The sequence below is a fragment of the Dendroctonus ponderosae genome, unplaced genomic scaffold, assembly GCF_020466585.1.
Source record: "Dendroctonus ponderosae isolate FM_Combo_2020 unplaced genomic scaffold, Dpon_F_20191213v2 Dpon_F_20191213_5, whole genome shotgun sequence".
Classification (NCBI taxonomy): domain Eukaryota; kingdom Metazoa; phylum Arthropoda; class Insecta; order Coleoptera; family Curculionidae; genus Dendroctonus; species Dendroctonus ponderosae.
The window spans coordinates 9,868,726-9,886,705 of record NW_026018715.1 but is presented as its reverse complement, the minus strand read 5'-3'; the positions used below and the strand labels follow the sequence as shown (position 1 = coordinate 9,886,705).

General features: G+C 35.0%; 2 protein-coding genes and 2 long non-coding RNA genes across 5 annotated transcripts in view; 2 read left to right on the top strand and 2 right to left on the bottom strand.

The window, feature by feature from the left end:
• Window positions 1-17,980, top strand: part of LOC125504502 — a 91,592-nt gene that overhangs the window by 64,656 nt on the left and 8,956 nt on the right. The window lies entirely within an intron of this gene.
• On the bottom strand, window positions 3,427-4,874 carry LOC109535131. The gene is made up of 3 exons (XM_019900958.2): window positions 4,426-4,874; window positions 4,220-4,375; window positions 3,427-4,167 (listed from the first exon to the last, which is right to left on the bottom strand). The coding sequence occupies exons 1-3, from the start codon at window positions 4,786-4,788 to the stop codon at window positions 3,778-3,780; spliced, it is 909 nt and encodes a 302-aa protein (XP_019756517.2). The 5' UTR covers window positions 4,789-4,874; the 3' UTR covers window positions 3,427-3,777.
• LOC125504504 lies at window positions 4,851-5,319 on the top strand. Its single transcript, XR_007281532.1, has 3 exons — window positions 4,851-4,881; window positions 4,937-5,063; window positions 5,264-5,319. It is a non-coding gene; the product is annotated as an uncharacterized LOC125504504 (long non-coding RNA).
• LOC125504495 (15-hydroxyprostaglandin dehydrogenase [NAD(+)]-like) lies at window positions 13,557-16,124 on the bottom strand. Of its 2 annotated transcripts, XM_048666606.1 has the most exons (6): window positions 15,665-16,124; window positions 15,391-15,515; window positions 15,044-15,170; window positions 14,797-14,903; window positions 13,802-14,130; window positions 13,557-13,743 (listed from the first exon to the last, which is right to left on the bottom strand). In XM_048666606.1, the coding sequence occupies exons 2-6, from the start codon at window positions 15,490-15,492 to the stop codon at window positions 13,593-13,595; spliced, it is 816 nt and encodes a 271-aa protein (XP_048522563.1). In that variant the 5' UTR covers window positions 15,493-15,515; window positions 15,665-16,124; the 3' UTR covers window positions 13,557-13,592. The 2 variants fall into 2 exon arrangements, with proteins under 2 accessions (XP_048522563.1, XP_048522562.1); XM_048666605.1 differs by lacking the exon at window positions 15,665-16,124 and having other exon boundaries at window positions 15,391-15,662.

Below are 17,980 nucleotides of genomic sequence, written 5' to 3'. Positions count from 1 at the left end.
CATTCTAAATAAATTAAATAAATATTGATCAAAGGTTCTCATTTTTTAACCAAGTATGTTTGTATGCGCGCCTAGAGTTGTAAGGCAATAAGCACGCTTTAATAAAAAAAAGTGTTAACCTTTATTAACGAGGCACGTTTTGCGGCAGCGGAATTGAGCGTTTGAATTCCGGAAAAATCGTTTGCAAACATTGCCCGGCACGATAAATCGAGCGTTGAGACTGAAACGTCCCAGTAGATTTTCCATGCTTTCGAACTTCCGGCTTTCATCGGAATTAGGCCCTGAAGAATTCCCCCGGCTGCAAACGGCCATTGAATTACCGGCTCATTTTTGCCTCGTTGTTTTGCGATATTAACACTGAGGTGCCATTTAAGTGACTGAAATTGAGTTTGCAACATTATTGACATCCACCGGATATTTGGAAGTCTATCCGATTTTTACGCCCGGCCGGTACACAAAAGCTTGATTAATATTAGGCGGAAATTGGATCGGGAATGAGCTGCTTTGAGACCATCCAAATTAATTGTTTGACTAGTCATCTCAATCACGCTAGAAAAATCTTCGATCGAGCTTAGTTGCTGTGTGAATAGTCTATTGATGTTCGATCTTTGGAATTTTGCGAATCTAATCACTTTCAACAATAGTATTTGATGCTGGTTTTTACACTTTTAGTCGAAGTATTCGAGATATTTTGTAATAGAATTTTTGTATGGAAAAAAAGATTCGAAACTCCATAGCGGTTCAAAAGGTTCAAATCAAAATATTGTGAGAATGTTCTAAAGGCGTCAGATGGCTGATTTGGGGAAAAACGTGTAAAATGTTTGAGCAGGGAAATAGATAGGAGGGGCCTTACGGTATAAAAAACTTAATATTCCCTTTTCCCATATAAAGAAACTTCGAAAATTGGCCGAAATGTTTTGAATAGACGAATTTTGAGCTTTCCAAAGTCGGTCTTCAATGGGCTGGGTGTTCTTCCAACGAAGCATGCTAGCAAAAAATGTAGCGCTAACTAAAACGTCCGCCAGGTCAAGCAGTATATTCAGGGAATTTTTTAATGCCCTAGATGGATGGTTTGGGAAAAAATGTGGAAAATGTTGTCTGCAAGAATCTCAGTTATTTCTCAAGCTTAAACTATCAGAAAATTTCTTAGTACGCCTCTGGATAAACGGGACAAAATTGCATAAAAAAGTTAATAGCGACAGCTTTTTGATTACTAAATTGGCCATTTTCACAAGGCAGGTGAAGTTTGAAAACATTCGCTTTTCGCCCAAAAGAGTAGAAAAAAATCAAAGCTTGGCCAACATCAGGCTTTGGTGTTACTCAAAGTTGATATTTTCTTTCCTTTTTCCCAAAGAAAGAGTCTCAGCAAAAAAGGTTCTATTTCGGTTCGCATTTCGCAGAAAATTTCCAAACCATTGGCCATTTTTTAACTAACCCTCTACCACACTATACAACATCTTCCTCAGATCGTCCTCAAAGAGTTCGCCTTTTTTGAATAGTGGAACGATCAAGGCATATTTCTGATAATGTGAATCCTTACGTTCACTTTTACTAACTACATTCCCTTCACTGCAGGTTTAAATCACTTATATCAAGCAAACTTTTATCAGGGAAATTAAAATAATGAAGGCTCCTGGTTCTCCCCTAATATCTAAAAAGCTTCCAGATGATCTATCTCAAAAATTCATGAAGTGTTCAATGATTTATTGTCTTTTAACCGCTTTCTCAGTCGACTGTTGAACTCAAAATTTGCCGGTTTTCGCATTATAACGGGCAACAAAGTAAAATTTAAAAAAACCAGTCAACCGCTTAATTTTGGAGAATTAATTTCTCTATTAAAAATCGTATTTTGTTTCAGAATTTCCAATAAATCATCATTATTTAGCAAAAAAATATAATTCTAACAAAGTGTATATTTAATTTGATTTCGAATATTAATATAAAACTTAAATAAAAATTAGGCATTTTATTTGCTATTTCGAGTAAATATCCTGCCTAAAAACACAAATATCACGTTCCAATAATATAAGAATGAAAATTTAAAAACGGAATTTTAAAGCTGATACCAAACATACAACGTTTATGGATAATGGTCGAGATTAGGAAAAAGGCACGTAATAATAAATGGTTGGGACAATCCAATCGATTCGATAAGTAAATGACTGCATAAAACATGGAGTGTCGAATACAAAACGATACAGTTCTCCTTTTGGTGTTTCGAAGCCATATTTGAATCGCCCAGTCATGTTTGAAGACTTTATTAATTGTTGTTGATTTTCTAGCGTAAATTGCTGATTTCCTTTGCTAGAACTATCGACGTTCAACCAACAGTTTTCACTGGTTTCTTATACCTCCACTGTAGCAAGCTTTTCATTCCTAAACTCAGTCAAATTGCTGATGATTGGTAAAAAAACACCAATTCCAAATAGCAAATCAACACATAAAGGCAAACAATAATGCCGTCAAATATATCAAAATACGTAATAAATGAATAAAAATGAGCATGTATGAATAATCAAATATTATTTCCTCGAATAAAACCGCAGAACGAGTGATGACATTTTAATGGGTTGCTCAAGTGTAAACTTCTGGGGGATACATCAGGAAATTTTGCAAAACAGACATATAAATCTTGGAAAATTTGCTTCTGCTTATTTTTAATCAGGGTTCGCTTATGGCTTTGCCTTGACATAATCAGATATGGCCATTATGGCCCATATTTATTAACAGCGCTAATATACATGAAATATAGAGCCTTGCGGAGGGAGAAAGTAAAAGGCTCTTTATGGCTTTAATACAAGATAAATCTTAAAATGGGCCCATAAATCAGGTATTGAGGCCCCTTTTATTGACGCACATTTCGAAAATATATTTTATATTGGCGCTTTTTTTATTAAAATGTATGGTTTTATGCGGAAAACAATATTCCCGCTGGCATGGAGCAGGCTTTGTTCTAAGCAGGAGAAATGGTCGGATTTAGTTATTAGCCGTGAGGTTTGCGGATTTTGCATGCATGCAGTTTTAACAGCAAACATTTAAGCCCTGATTTGGGTTAAAATTGATCAGCAAAATTTCCAAATTCTTCATAAAGCTGTGCAGTTCGTGCTTGCAAACTCTTTAAATCCCTATGAATCAACCACTGACTCTTCTACAGGCAAAGTAAATAAATCCATGTAAGTAGCAATAAAAGTATTGGTCGATCCCACATAAAGTTCCTTCCGGGGTTTAGTTGAAATCGAATATTAAAGGATCTTGATACCAATAGTAAAACACAGACACAAATTTCTTTCGGAAACTTTACGYAGTTACAARGGTCAGATGGTCCAGTTTGAGCTCGAATTACTGCGGGCAAAGGTCAACATATTTCCGTTTCCATCAAAGGATCGCAAAAAGGATAAGYAAATGAGGGATATGTCTCTCTAGACATTCGTTTCAGTCTATATTTTCCGTTGGATACAAATGAGCCAATTTAACTTGTAAGCTCAAAAATAACTGGACATGTGGAGGAATGCTCCCTCTATTAATCGTGCCCCTTGAATCCTCTGGGATTAGATCTGTGTGTTATTGTTCATTTAGGCAATTTTTTGCGATGCCACCTTGTCCCTTTCAGCCTCATTTTGRGAGTTCACACGCGAATTGGGGTTGGGCTTTTTGTGTTTGTCCTTTCCAAATCAGTTAATGTGACAAAGAGTTTATATGCAAATAATGTTCACAAAGAGACATAATACACTTGTACAATTCAACAAAAAAATTTATGGGGGGTTTTTATCTAACAATTTAYTTGGGTTTCTTCTCCGCTTGCGCTGGGTTTGAGGAAAAAGTCGAATACACTCGAATCGAGGGCAAATCGACTAAACTAACTTTGGACTCGCTTATAATATTCCCTGGAGGTTCTTGCTTCAAAGGCATTTGTGGTGCTTTTGGCACTTTTTTGGCAGCTTTTTCCTTTAAAGCCCTGACTCGTTTTCTTCCATCTTGTGACTCTGCCGAGGTCGTTGTGATGCTACTTGCCACTTCCGATGAAACCACTTCAGATGACATGCTGTGTGCTTGACTCGATTCTAGCGAAGAAGCAACTGCACTGACTTTTTCTGTTAGCGAATATGGGCTGGTTTTGGGGCTGAATCTCACTTTGCTTGGATATGGGGTTGCAATCGCTGAAGAAACCTGTTGGGGGCTTGAAAGCATTTTGTCTTCCATAAAAATATACATTGCATACGTTTTTGTCGGCTTCTGAAGGCAAACCCAAGCAGACACACACATGCTCCAAGCACAAGCAGCATTTGGAGTCTTCACCAATTGTGGAAGTTTCCTTAGGGCTGCTGGTTTTGTTAGTGAAGCTCCCACTGGTAAAGACAATGCTCTCTTTCACTTCCTGGAAGTTATTTATGATTCCAAGCGTCATTTCTTGCATTAAACGTTTACTTTGAAACCAGTCGGTCTAATGGGCACAGCATCACAAGCCCAAGTATCTTTTGGAGATGGCTCAATGGGCTGATCCGGAACCCATTCTGGTCGGGTGATGTCTGGGATCTCTGGATGGTGGTAAAAATTAAACGACAGAAACTTTACTAGGGCATCGTAGGCGCATTGAACCACAAACTTAACGGTTTGCTTCTTCAGGTAGCTTTTGAAGCATTCTTCCATCACTCGGTCCATCAACTCTTCCCTAATGGCCAGAACATTGCTGTAGGTTTCTTCATCTTCTTTGAGAATATCCAAAACACCATCATCAGTTAGGGCATAGACTTTCTTCAAAGTTGCTCCTTTATGATGGATGTGTCGCATTTTGTCAAACTTTCCTTGTCAGGTTTAGCCTCTGGTGTCTACATTGATTGCGTCAATGTTCCAAAAATCTTCTGAATGTGCGATTACACAGAGGTACTTACCTAGAAAATGATAAATGGAAAATAAATTATTCCTGATTATGTTACAGCCAGTTAAGATTAACGAAATTAAATCCCTGCTCATTAAAGCGGCAAAATAGGGAAAAGGGTTGACGAATTGAATAAGATAAAATATCCGAGAAGAGGCACAATCTCCCTGAAAGAGAAGCGTTGAGGGTAGGATTGCAGCGGATTTTCTTAGATAATGTATATTAGTTGAATTAGGCGTGTTAAACGATATTTTATATGGGAATTATAGGCACTGAGCCTGAAAAGGGGCCTATAATTTTACGTCAGGAACGTGAAGCATTGAGCTCAATTGATTCAGGATGGAAGTGGATGGAGGTAAAGAATGTTTTTTTATTTAATTATTGTAGAAGTATGGGGAAGTGTTTGAAGCAGTAATGGATAGAATGGATAAGGCAGATGAAAGCAAAATATGATCAAAATTCCTTAATGATACAAAAAAGAAACGTATACTTATGCTTGTTAATCAATATGCTTTTAACAACTGAAGCAGTCAATATTACAAGATTTGCATGAGGATCCTTATTAATTATTTACCAATTTTACCATTAAAATAAACTAATTACATGATTTGTCATTCTGCATTAGATTTTCCAATTCAAATTCTTTAAGGCCGTGGCCACATTATTTCAAGTGATTAGCTTCAGGTTACCTCCATGGCCACGTTTTTTACTGGCTGCAAGAACTGACTAAAAACTTCTTTAAATGTTGAAAAATTGGTCAAATTTTACTCGACCAAAGTGGACAGTCTTGTGTCGCTAATCTTAATTGATTTGTTTGTACAATAGACTGTATGCAGTTTAGTCGCACTTGGAATTAGCGATTATTTTCCTTATGCAAACAATATTTACTTAATAGTTAGCATAACGGCAAAGATTGGTTTGCAAGCAACATTGTTGCAAGTAAGTATTGTCGATTAAATGCTAATTTGATTGTAAAATGTTCTCGTTGCAATGTACTTTTTAGGCATGTTTTTCCTACTTAAGTTAAAACGCACTTGAATCCTTTAATATTCAACAAATAAACCCGATCAATTATTAATTTGGGACCTTCAAATCTTTTAATTTTAGAGGCGTAAAAAATTGATGGTGCTACTTAGTTTATTGCACTTTCAATAAACGTTGTAAGTACATAGATTTATATGAATATTAAACTATTTTTAATGAAAAAATTTTGAAATTGCCTAATTTCCAAATAACACTTACATAACTTGAACTGAAAAGTTTTCAGTTATAGAAAATGTATCATGCAAATTCTCATGTTTGTAACATTGGGGAAGGGATGTAAAACCTTTCGATTCTCTATCCTCACTTCATCGAGTCCCTAAACCTAAACAAATTAAAACCATTTGAGAGAACTTTTAGAAGAACTCTGAGGCATCCACGCCGAAAATTGAAGATTTGCTTTCTTATGAAAAAGGGCGTCTATTGATTCATCCTATTGGTAGAATTTTAGCTTCAATATCAAAATTTATCGCTTAAAATAAGGCTGATTTAGATTCTTGTGGGTCTCAGTCTTTTTTGCATTCATTCTTCTCCAAACTTGCTCGTTTACATCTGTATCGATCTAGAAGTTCCCCAATAAGCGCTTATTTATCCACACCTCAAACTAAAACTGGAAACATATAGAAGACACTTATTAATTGAGCCTCATAGTGTTTCTCGTTTTCGATTCGATCGAGAAAATTATTCAAAATTAAGGATTGGAAAACCATTAACACACAACAAGCTCTTTTAACTTTAAAATCTGCACACAAAAAACTGGAACAAAAATGGTAATACATTCAAAATTATTAAAGATATGCCTGCAATTTTGTTGTCAATACATATAATTTTCACGCTTTAATGGTAAATATATTCCTGACAAAGACGGTGCAGGAAAACAAGCCCAAATACTCAAAATAGAATTGACCAGAAACTAAACAATGAAAACAGTCGGAACAGGAACTGAATAAATCGAGTAAAATCGCATTAAAAAAAAAGTATAAATTTGCGAAACAAACAATAGGCAATTGGATCGAAAGTAACAAAATTTATAAGAAAAACGGGCTGCAGTCGCAAGATAAAGAAACAACCAAACTGCAGAGAAACAGAGTGATTATATTCAAACGAGAAAAAGAGTCAACACAGAAATTATAACCCTGAAACGAAACTTTTAGAAGGCTTATTGTCCAACTGAAGCATGATTAATAGGGCGGGCAAAAGATAGTTGCAACTTTGATTTGGACCTAATTTTTAAATATTATCAGGAAGTCTAAATTAAACTTTCCTTACGCTTGCTGAATGATTTCAAATGTTCAAAGCACTAACAGCCACCTGAAAAATTCAAAAACCATCAAATCCGAATAAACCATGATTTGACTCGCACATTCGTCGCATTATGCTGATTGTCCATAGTTTACAAATTGCCTGGAAAAATGTAGTCGTTGGCGAAAGTTTTTGAGCAAACTCTCCTTTGGACAGACCCCTGGGAACAGACGTAACCTTGCCTCTTGAATTGCTTATAAAGCGATATGAAACTTTTTTTTGGTTGAAAACTTTCTGCCCATAAATTGTTCGAAAATGATGTTCGAGCTCAGGTGACACGGTCTGCTTACGAACAAAATTTCGAACTGATTAAATTTGATTATGTAGAGGCTGTTGCCCTTTTGGGTAGGCGAAAGTATTAAGGGCCGCTTAGTTTACAATTCAGAGTTAGAAGGTTGAAATATAAATAGAAAGAATCATCAGCGTCGCCTTACACTGAACCTGGCGCTTGATATTAAGTTAAGTTTAAAAAATAGAGTAATTTTAACCATCTAAAACATGACAAGCAAAGCACTACGCGGTCGTGTAATGCGATTTGGGAATTGCGGCATTTTGTTTAAAGCATCTCGGATATAAATTCCAGATAAAATTATACAAACGCCCAGGTGGCCTTATGCGATAACTGCATGATGCAGAATGCGGTTGAAAATCGTATTTTCTTTGAAACTGCATAGTGGAGAAAAATGAGCCACCTGCCTAGTATTACTACCCAAGATGGATTTCGTGTTCCTGAAGATTGATCGCAAGAGAGCAGAGCAAGAAAATTGTCCGGTATACGAACAATTGCAAGATAAGTTTAAAATAGTTTTGCTTAAGGCTCAAGGAAAAACGTTTGTCCTTTTTTATGGGCTTTTCCATAATATTGCCAAATTCGCCAATACGTTTGACTCTTGTTTGATATTTCTGGATTTATGGGCAAACATCCAGAATTATCTGCCACGACAAAGTTCTAAGAACAAAGTGAGCGTTTCAATTAAAAATGTCCTTAATTCATTTTTATTCTCTAGTCCACGATTATTTCGCCTTTGTTTTACTGCACATTTTACGAGCGCCAAACTTATAAAACTTCCTACATAAATAATAAATTCCGAAGTGCTGTTTCCGCTGACTTTGAAACTGTTTTCTGCTGCTCGAACTCCGGATCTAGCAGCTTCAGGCCCTTAAATATTGCATTGGACACTGGAGATGTGTCTCTTTTGCTGCAATAAAATTTTTATGGGCTATTGCTAATGTATAATATTTAACATTCAGGTACATACTTGCGAAAGGAATTCGCTAGAGGGCTATTTGCATGCGAACATCTCAATTAGTTTTGGGGCAACAATAACACTTATGTATACGCAGTTTGAAGCAAAATATGATTAAACCCGAAAGTCAGGACATTATGCTGAACCACATGAAGAACTGGTTGTTCTCAACATTTTGCTTGTTGGTGAAGTATTTTTGAAAAGTTCTCGAACTATTGAATCAAACTTGGTCAATTTGGGAACCAGTGTAAGGAGAGTGTAAAAAACGTTTCACAGACGAAATTTTCCATTTTCATTACAATTTTATCCCGTTTAGGAACGCTTTCTTAATGTGTGCTCTTTGAATAAAAAATGTAAGTTTCCTATAAATATTTGTAAATACGCAAAAAATGGCACCGTTTCGTTTTCGTTTCCCTCAATTTTCAGGCTCATTGCCTTATGTTATAATAGATTGGACATTTTTTATATTATTTTTTTGTTATATTTCAACGCCAATTTAAATATGATTATTCCATTCGTGACATGAACAGCAATCGAATTACTTCTTTTATTAGCGTTGGTAAATATGAAATTATTTTCGTTATTTATTAATTGGTTCGCCGTTTCACTACACTTAATTGCTCTGTGTATAAAGTAATTTATTTATTTAATCCATCGCTTTGTGAGCTTTTCAATGTAGGGCAGAATTTAATAAATGAATTTTGCAAACTTGTTATATTTTTTGAGCCAATTATTCCATTTGAGTTCATTAGAATAACAAACGCTATTATATTTCCATTAAAAAGCCCCGAACGTTGTTTTGAGGAGAAATGAAAAAACGACTAAACAAGCAGACTTTTAACAGCATTGTCGTCCGATTTATGTCTTCCTTAATGCCAATAAAACCGAATTATTTCAACAGAACTCCTCATAAGCGAATTATTCGGAATTTTGCTCGGTTGATTTTCAAGTACGACTCATCTGAGTTAATTCGACGAATGAGACTAAACTCATGATATTTACAGTAAAATTTCGAAAGACGTAATGTTTGAAACAACCTCGTTGGTTGGGATTTAATGCGTTTATAATGCATTTAATCCTTTAATAAGTATCTACTTTCTATTTCAATAAAATTCGTTATTGCTCAGTAAATTTTGCATCTGAACTATCTTAATTTGTTTTCTAATGGTCCCGAAATTGCTATGAGCCATTAATAACCGGTTTTATAATCGGAAAATAAACAGGCATGAAAATTTATATGGGAGATTCGGGATTATTTTATCATTTTGCAATTCAAGCAATCAATGCCGCTATCTGTTCGACGCTTATATTAACGAATGTTGCAAATTGGTTAATAGGAACATTAAAGCCTTCAAATGTAATAAATTGCTTCGGGTAAATAATGTTCCGGATAATTTGAAAAGTAAATTTTCCCCAAGTAAGTTAACTTTTCAATAACCCGAACTGACAATTAATAGCACCCTCGAAGTTTGTTAACATCGCGCCCCCCAAATGAGTTCCTTTCGATTGAGTGAACTTATTTGCGATTAAAAGGATATTCCAGCGTCACATCTTGGATTTCATTAAGTAAAGTATCTAATTGGAATCTTTGATTAATTATCTGTTGGTGCAGAAACGTTATTTTTCTGGAACCTTCTAATGCGAAACGCCCTGGTCGTAACGTTGAATATACATTATTTATTGAAACCCCGATTAGACTTCACGGCAGCAAACTTGTAGCTGAGATTCCACTATCTAAAGCAACTTTGATTATCTTTAAGTCTTTTCAAATTGTATTTAAACTGGCAGCTTTACTTAGCGAAATTAGTTGGCAAGCAAGTTTGTGGCGACTGTCTTGGAATTTCAATTTCCTCAAGTATGGAAAATGAAGTATCAAGCAAGTGCAATTACTGAGCGCAATTAGTATGATTTGTTGGGACTAAATAATTTACACTCTGAGCTGTAACTTTAAATTTCATAATTTATATACTAGAAATTATCTACTAGAAATAGAAATAAGGTCCAACAGTGGGGTTCTTTTTAAAATTAAAACTGAATTTTTGCGTTCGTTCAATTAAATAGAAGCACTAGGAACTGAACTTCTGTTTTCTGCCATTATCATCTTGTACATTCTGCTGGGGAGTATGGTTGGCGAAGATACGAGCAAAACGTCACTGGTAATTACCCAAAAGCTTCACATTTTCGAAAAATGCTCTTAAAATTAAGGATTATCATTAAATCCTTAAAATGCACCGTATTGAACTTCTCTCTGAATTTTTATTCGATGAAATTTAACACATTTTATCGAAATCTTCGACCTAGTTCGGATACGTTCCCCCCAAATCCATGAATCCCTAACAGGAAAATATAAATGTTTACCTTTGCTAGTTATGCAAAACACATTGACATAAATAAAAGTGACGCCTTTGAGATCAATCCATATATTTTGAAAATGTATAGATTTGCCTGCGGTTTATTTCGCTTGTTTCTCGGGAAATTGGAACTGGGGACTTTGTTCCTTTGACAATAAAATAGAATTCCTGGCTTCTATTTAAGCTTCTGGTAGCTTCAGAGACAAACAGGTTTGAACTTTTACTCAAATAAAAAAGCTTTAGCTCTACATGTTTTTTTCGGACGGTGACAAAATTTAATGACTAAGAATCCGTCCTCAATCCGTCTGCGTTGAAAAATGTGATTTCGTATGAAAGTGAGCGTTGCCTGACTGTTAAACTGTTTTCAAATAAATGAATCCGGATTACGATTTTCGCTTGATGTAAATAGGACTTTGCTCTTTAAAATATACTCTAATTACTATTCAATTGCTTTATAAAAAAACACATTCAATGGGTGATTTTTGCTATAAAAAGACTTGCATTTAATTGGCTTTGTTTCGCTTTAATAGAAACATTTTTTTATGGAAAGCAACAACCAACAACGCGGCTGCGAACGGTAAATAAACAGCTATGGAACTGTTGCAATTGCAACTTAGGGATGAGCGCTTCATTTTTAAGGGCGCTGCTTTGATCATGACATCCACAAAAGCTCCATTATTCTGAACATTTTAAACTCGCGGGCAGTTTATTTAATTTTAATATGTTTTTATACGCCACAATTTCATTGTTCACTCGAGGTGAGCTGTTCGGTTCTCCTCTTTCCATGATCCACATCGTGCCAGATGGATCCTCTTCCACTACGCTCACCGCGTTTGAAGCCACTTCTTCAGGCCTGAAATTACCCGGGATCAAACTATGCCCAACCATCCGCCTAATTCTTACTTTCGTCCGGGTGTTGAATAAATAATATTCCTGAGCTGGTTATAGTCCGAGCTGAGGTTTCGATTGTTCGATTTCAGGTCGGTCACCTGGACAAGTTCTCACCACTTAGTTCTATTGAAAACTTCCGGTAAACCTTATGACAAAGTTAAGCCGTGAATAGCGAATTTTGAGGCCGAATAGACTGGCACTAGAGAGGACGGTTTCACTCCAGCTATAGAGGATATGTTAACTATATCTCCAGGCTGAAGTTTTTATTGTAATTTTCCAGACTCAGAAGATCGTCATTAATTGTACCGTTTTGAAATTGACGAAGCGTCCAGTGGATAAATTAATATATTGACTTTGTATTTAGCGCAAAAATAATGTATTATTTCAATTCTGATAAAGCTTTCATCAAAGCCCTTTTGAGATTGTTTGCTTACCGTATCGAATCCCTAAAGATTCCGGAATTTTTGATTAAAATAAACACATTTCCAAATACCCTGAGTGTCTCTTTAAACACGTCTGAAAAAGCGTTAAGGAAATCCTTAAAATAGTAGTTATTGGATCTAAACAGTATTTGGTCCCATAAATTTCATCCTCAAATCGATCATAATTCTAACATCAGTTTCGACGACGCCTTCTTCGCAATCTTTCGATTTCTGCAGAAACATCTGGTATAACAACAGCCGCAAAAAAATTGTACCTAAGAGTCTATTAGAAACACAAATTGCAAATTGTCCATTGCTTAATTTGTTTTTATAAAAATAAATCGCTGCTTGTGCCACCTGTAGTAATTTTTAAAAACATTTTTTTATTTCGTTCCGTCTGCTACCGTTATCTCACGTTGTGTCACATGGAAAGTTTTCAACATACAAAATGTTTTAATGTTCTTCAAGAGATTACAGATTGTTTACATAATCACGGAGTTATCGGCGCGTTTAACCCCAAAATTATATTTTTTTTCCAATTTTGTACCATCAATAGTTTTGGCCTAAAATCACTTGGCCTAAAATCCGTTTTTTTATAAAAAGTATCCGATGTTTGTGCAAGTTCCTGCTCTTAACTTGCTCCGAACTCCAGGTAATTTCACGCTTTCGCTAAATTCTAAGCAAAACCGTAAGCAGAAATTTACTAAAGCAAATCGAAGCCCAAGTCAAAAACTTGTTAATATTTCTGGTTTTTGCTGCTTACCATCTGCGGTTTGATACCATCAAGGGTACTTGAAGATCGACGGTTTGTTTAACCAGATAAAATATAAAAAAGTATCGTAAACATTTCCAGTGTCGCACCTTTACTGCACAATTGTATGATTTTTTAAATACACAGTTTATGTGCAGCGTTCAATAAAAATGGTACAATGTATTGAGAGGAGTAAATATTTATTCATTGCATTCCCACCTTGCCTTATATAAACTGACCTTTCATCCACTATTTGATATCTCAGAGTGCAACGCAAAAAACCTTTCTAATTTTTTATAATCATCCATAAATCTTCGCCATGCCATGTTTGCCTTTAAGGAAACTAAACCTATTATTATTTAGCAATTGAACAGCAAACTCGAAACCTAGGCCAGAAACCCACCAGGCACCAGTAATAATAGCAACTTTTCCTTCTATGTCAAAGAGTACCACGCTTATAAGTTATTGACTGGCGCATCTGTTAATAAACCGCTACTGCAAATTATTATGTAGATCGATTTGCATGTCGATGATGAACCAATGTACGCTAAGTTCATGTTATTGGTTCTTTGTAATTATTTACTTTGCATGCAAAAGGCAAATGTTAATTAAGGTTTGAGATCTGCATCAATCTTGCACTTGTTCTATCTATGTAAAATGTGAAATCAACACAAATTCCTATAAAATCCAGTTTATTGTTAAAAGATGAAACTACAATTTATGACGAAGAAATACTTTCGGTTGGTTAAACCGATCTGGTAGCTGGAACTGAAAGGGTGGTTCCCCACCTTCCAGTACCCACATGGTGCCAGTTGGGGCGGACTCAACAACGGTCATAGCATGAGGCCCCACATCCTCAGGACTGAAAATAGGAAATTCAAAAGTTCAAGCAGGTTTCAAGAAAGTTGCTCAATTCGTACCCTTGTCCTGGCACCGCTTCAACAGTGTAGAGCAGTTCTTCATAAGCAGCCCCAAAAGTTCTGTTTGCAACTTCAGTCAGCATGGGAGTTGTGGTTGCTCCAGGGCAAATGCCCACAACTCTAACTTTAGTTCTGTTGTAATGCTCAACTGACCCCCACGACAATGTTAAGCCGTGTATCCCAAACTTGGTAGCCACATAAGCTGGCATTAGAGGCAACGGAGCTATTCCAGCTATAGAGGATACGTTTACGATCAGGCCTTCTTCTCCAGATTTGTTATTTTTTATGTAATTTTCCAGGGCCAGCAACACCCCGTTAATGGTGCCTTTCTAGAAAATCGACACTTTTTATGAAATGGTTCGTGTTTTCTGGAAAGATGTTTTTGAGAAACTGAACAGCTACTAAGTTGGTTTTTTTTTCAGGAAAATATGCTTAAAGCGCTGTTTTTTTCAGTAACGATATTTTTCAGCTTTGGAAAACATTTAAGAACACATTTAATAATCGACTAGAAAAAAAGCTCAATTGAATAAAAAACATTAAAGTCTTTATACAAAAGTGAAACGACTGGATTCTTCTATTTTTCTATGGATTCAAAACGCCAAGAGCTAAAAATTAATAAAACTTTTGAATTATTTCTCACATTATAAATAAAACAAAATCGAATGGTATGCTTCAGAAATTTAAGCAAAGGAACCGAATTTTAAATATTTTTAAAGTCCTTAATTCATTTAAGTTGCCATTTTTTAAGCAACTAAATTAAAAAACCACGTAGGAAAAAACAGAATTTTAAAGCGACTTTTGCATATATATATTCAGTTATTCTTGCTTAACAGTTTATTAGTACACTCTTTATTAGATATCTTTTTTTTCGTAAATAGTTTGTTCTGTATTGTGCAATAAGGACATTCTCTTAATAATTCCATAATGAGAAAATTTTGTCACTTTTCTAAGAAAAGCTTTTGGCTGCGAAAAGCATTCAAAGGGGGTTTACTCACCAGATTAATTTCAATTTCTCGTTGCCAAATGGAGTCGTTGAATATTCCCGCATTGTTGATTAAAATATCCACGTTTTTATAGGTACTGACTGTTGTTTTAAACACATCTGGAAATGCATATTTATCAGAAAAGTTGTGGTTATAAAAGCAATTTATTTTTATGCTTGAATTTGGCTGGGCTGTTGATGTACAACATTTCAAAAATCAGTGCACTTTTTAAAGAGCGCACTATTCGCCTGGTACGTACTTTCAAATTGATCGTAATCTGAAACATCAGTTTTAATAAAAATGGCCTTATTTAGACCAAACTCCTTTTCAAGCTGCAAAACCGCTTTCTGTCCGGATTCTGGCAATATATCTGCCAGAACTACAGCCTAAAATTGCAGCTTGTTAGATGTCTGTAAAAAACTGTTATTTTCAAGAAACGGGAATTAATCCTGCACCTCGTTTTTGAATGCATTTTAAAAATATCCGTTATATCATAAAATATTCAAAACACCATTTTTTGAATAGTGGTCTTCGAAAATTAACAGCTTGGCAAAATTGGAACTTTTCAATTTATTTGAGAAAAAAATTAAATATATTTCCACATACCTTGGCTTGTTTTTTTAACAAATGACGGGCAAATTGGAAACCTAAACCAGCTGCACCACCAGTCACTACAGCGACTTTTCCCTTAATGTTAAAAGCTGCCATCTTTCTACAAATCTGCCAGCTGACTGAAAAAAGACCACGGAAACACTTATAAATGTGCCTACATTCCACTACCCAATCGACGAAGAAGACTGATAATGTAAGGTCAATGAAATCAAAAAAAAAATCTTAATTAACAAATTAAGTATGTCACACATATATGTCGTGTACTTACTTAGTTGGGAATGGTGCAAACAATATGAATCAGTCAACTATATCAGTTATCGTTTTATAATAATTAACTCGTTAAGGCAATATTAGTTTTTTCTTCATTTAATCCACGCGGATAACATAGCAGTTTAATCCAAAAACAAATCATATATGATTTGCCATAATCTTCAAAGGAATTTGGAAATTTGGATTTAGTTTTGGCATAATCCGGTCATATTTCATACATTGTTTTTCTGTCGGTGTTACAACAAATATGAGGTACAGTGTAAACTAGACGAACCACTTATCACGTCACAGATAATAAAATTAGTTAAATGTAAACAAAACGAACATTGAACAATGAAACTGCATCTATCATTCGATTTTTTACGTGGCAGTTGCACGCTTATAAGCTCTTTATGGTGTTTTCGTGATTTGCCAATGAAAACTTCAATGTTCAAAATTTCATCGCTTGGAACAGCAAATAAAATATTTATTCTTGCAACCTTTATAAATTCTTTGAAAAATTTCAATATACAGAACGGCCGCGGAATCTCTTACATTCAAAATACTGTGGCGCTGTTTTTCAGCAACTTTTTGCGCGCTTCAGAATATGCTTTCGAAATACAACTAGAAACTCGTTGGGACATTCGAAACTGAACTAACTGTCATTGTTTCATAAATAAACTATCTACAAAGTTTTTTGGAAACCGCGGCTAATCGCCTTGACTTTTGAAAATTTATATTAGCAATATCAAAGAAGCTTTACTCCATTTGGGGTAAAGCTTCTTTGAGATTTCTTTGAGGTAATCATCAGGTCAAAAACTAGCAAACAGTATTGGTCTAAATGTAAACATATATATACATATATAGTCTGTATCATATATGGTCTGTATGTCTAATGAACTGTATCAAAATTCCTTCAATTCTCTGTGTCGGTATCTATTGAGTCTCTTATCAATAAGGATCATTTTGATATAAGGTTTATTGGGTCTGCGGGTAATATTTTACCAGATTTAAACAGTTAAAGTTGAATATAGGATCATATAAAGATTGCTACCTTAATTTTTTTAATGGAAGTGCTCATATACCATTATGCTGTATTGAAGGTTTTTCTCAAAAAAGGCTAAATTGTCAATACAAGTTTCTGAGAAGATCGGGTGTAAAATAATCTTATATTCACTTGTTGCACTTTCATAGTAATGATATTCTTATCTTTCCTGGGCCTCAGTCAAAGTGTGAAGTAAGAACATCGTTTATCGGACATCGGACAAACTAACTAATATTTAAAAAAGAGAATGTAACATAAATTCAGTCTGAGAAATACTAGTGAAAATAAAACAGCATTAACACAACATGCACATCAAATGTTACATCATTTTGATTTTAACAACGCAGATATATTAGTTAGGGAAGCAAATTGTCATAAAAGAAGAATCAAAGAAATTATACAAATAAATAAAAACATGCAAAAGCATTAAATTTCAGATCGGATACCGACAACCTTAGCAACATTTATCAAACCCTACCTAATAAAGCCATAAGTATGGAACACCCAGTACACTAGTGAAAAATTAAAGCTATTTCTGCTTTTCTCAATACATACATACCATTCTCGCAAATGTAGAAAATAATTCAGACAAATTTAAGGTTTCAAGAAGGCAAAGACCTAAAAGAACGTTGATTTTTACCAGTCATGAGGTAAGTTTTTCCAGTGTTTTGGTCTCCCAAAAGGAAGGGTTTCTTCCCTCAGAAACTGATGTTTTAGCGTTTCATAAATTATAGTTTTTATACGACATGTTTTAATTGTGAATTGGTGTTTGCAGTTTGTGAAAATTTTAATTCTGATAATGGCGCTGTTGTCTCGCCGAAACGTAATGAAATAAACGATGCTCAAAGTTGTTACTTCACACTTTGACTGAGACCCAGAAATGATAAGAATATCACAACAACTACACGCAATCAGCAAAATAAATCAGAAATTTTATAGTAATGTAGGAAATTATTTATATGTTTGGAAAAGAAGTACATAGTTGGATTGGACTTCTTCTTCTTTGAGTGCCGTCTGCTATCGGAGGTTGAATATCATCACTGCTATTCTTACTTTTTTGCCGCTACTCTGAAAAGTTCTATTGATCTACCACCAAAGAAATTCCTCAAATTTCTCAACCATGAAATCTGAATTTCTCAATCATGAAAATTGCTCCTTTTTCCCCTTATCTTTCCTTGCATGATCACTCTAAGGCATTTCATGTCGATGTCCTCTCATTATATACCCCAAGTATTGCAATTTTCTTGCCTTTCTTGTGTTAATTACTTCAGAGTATTTACCCATTTCTCG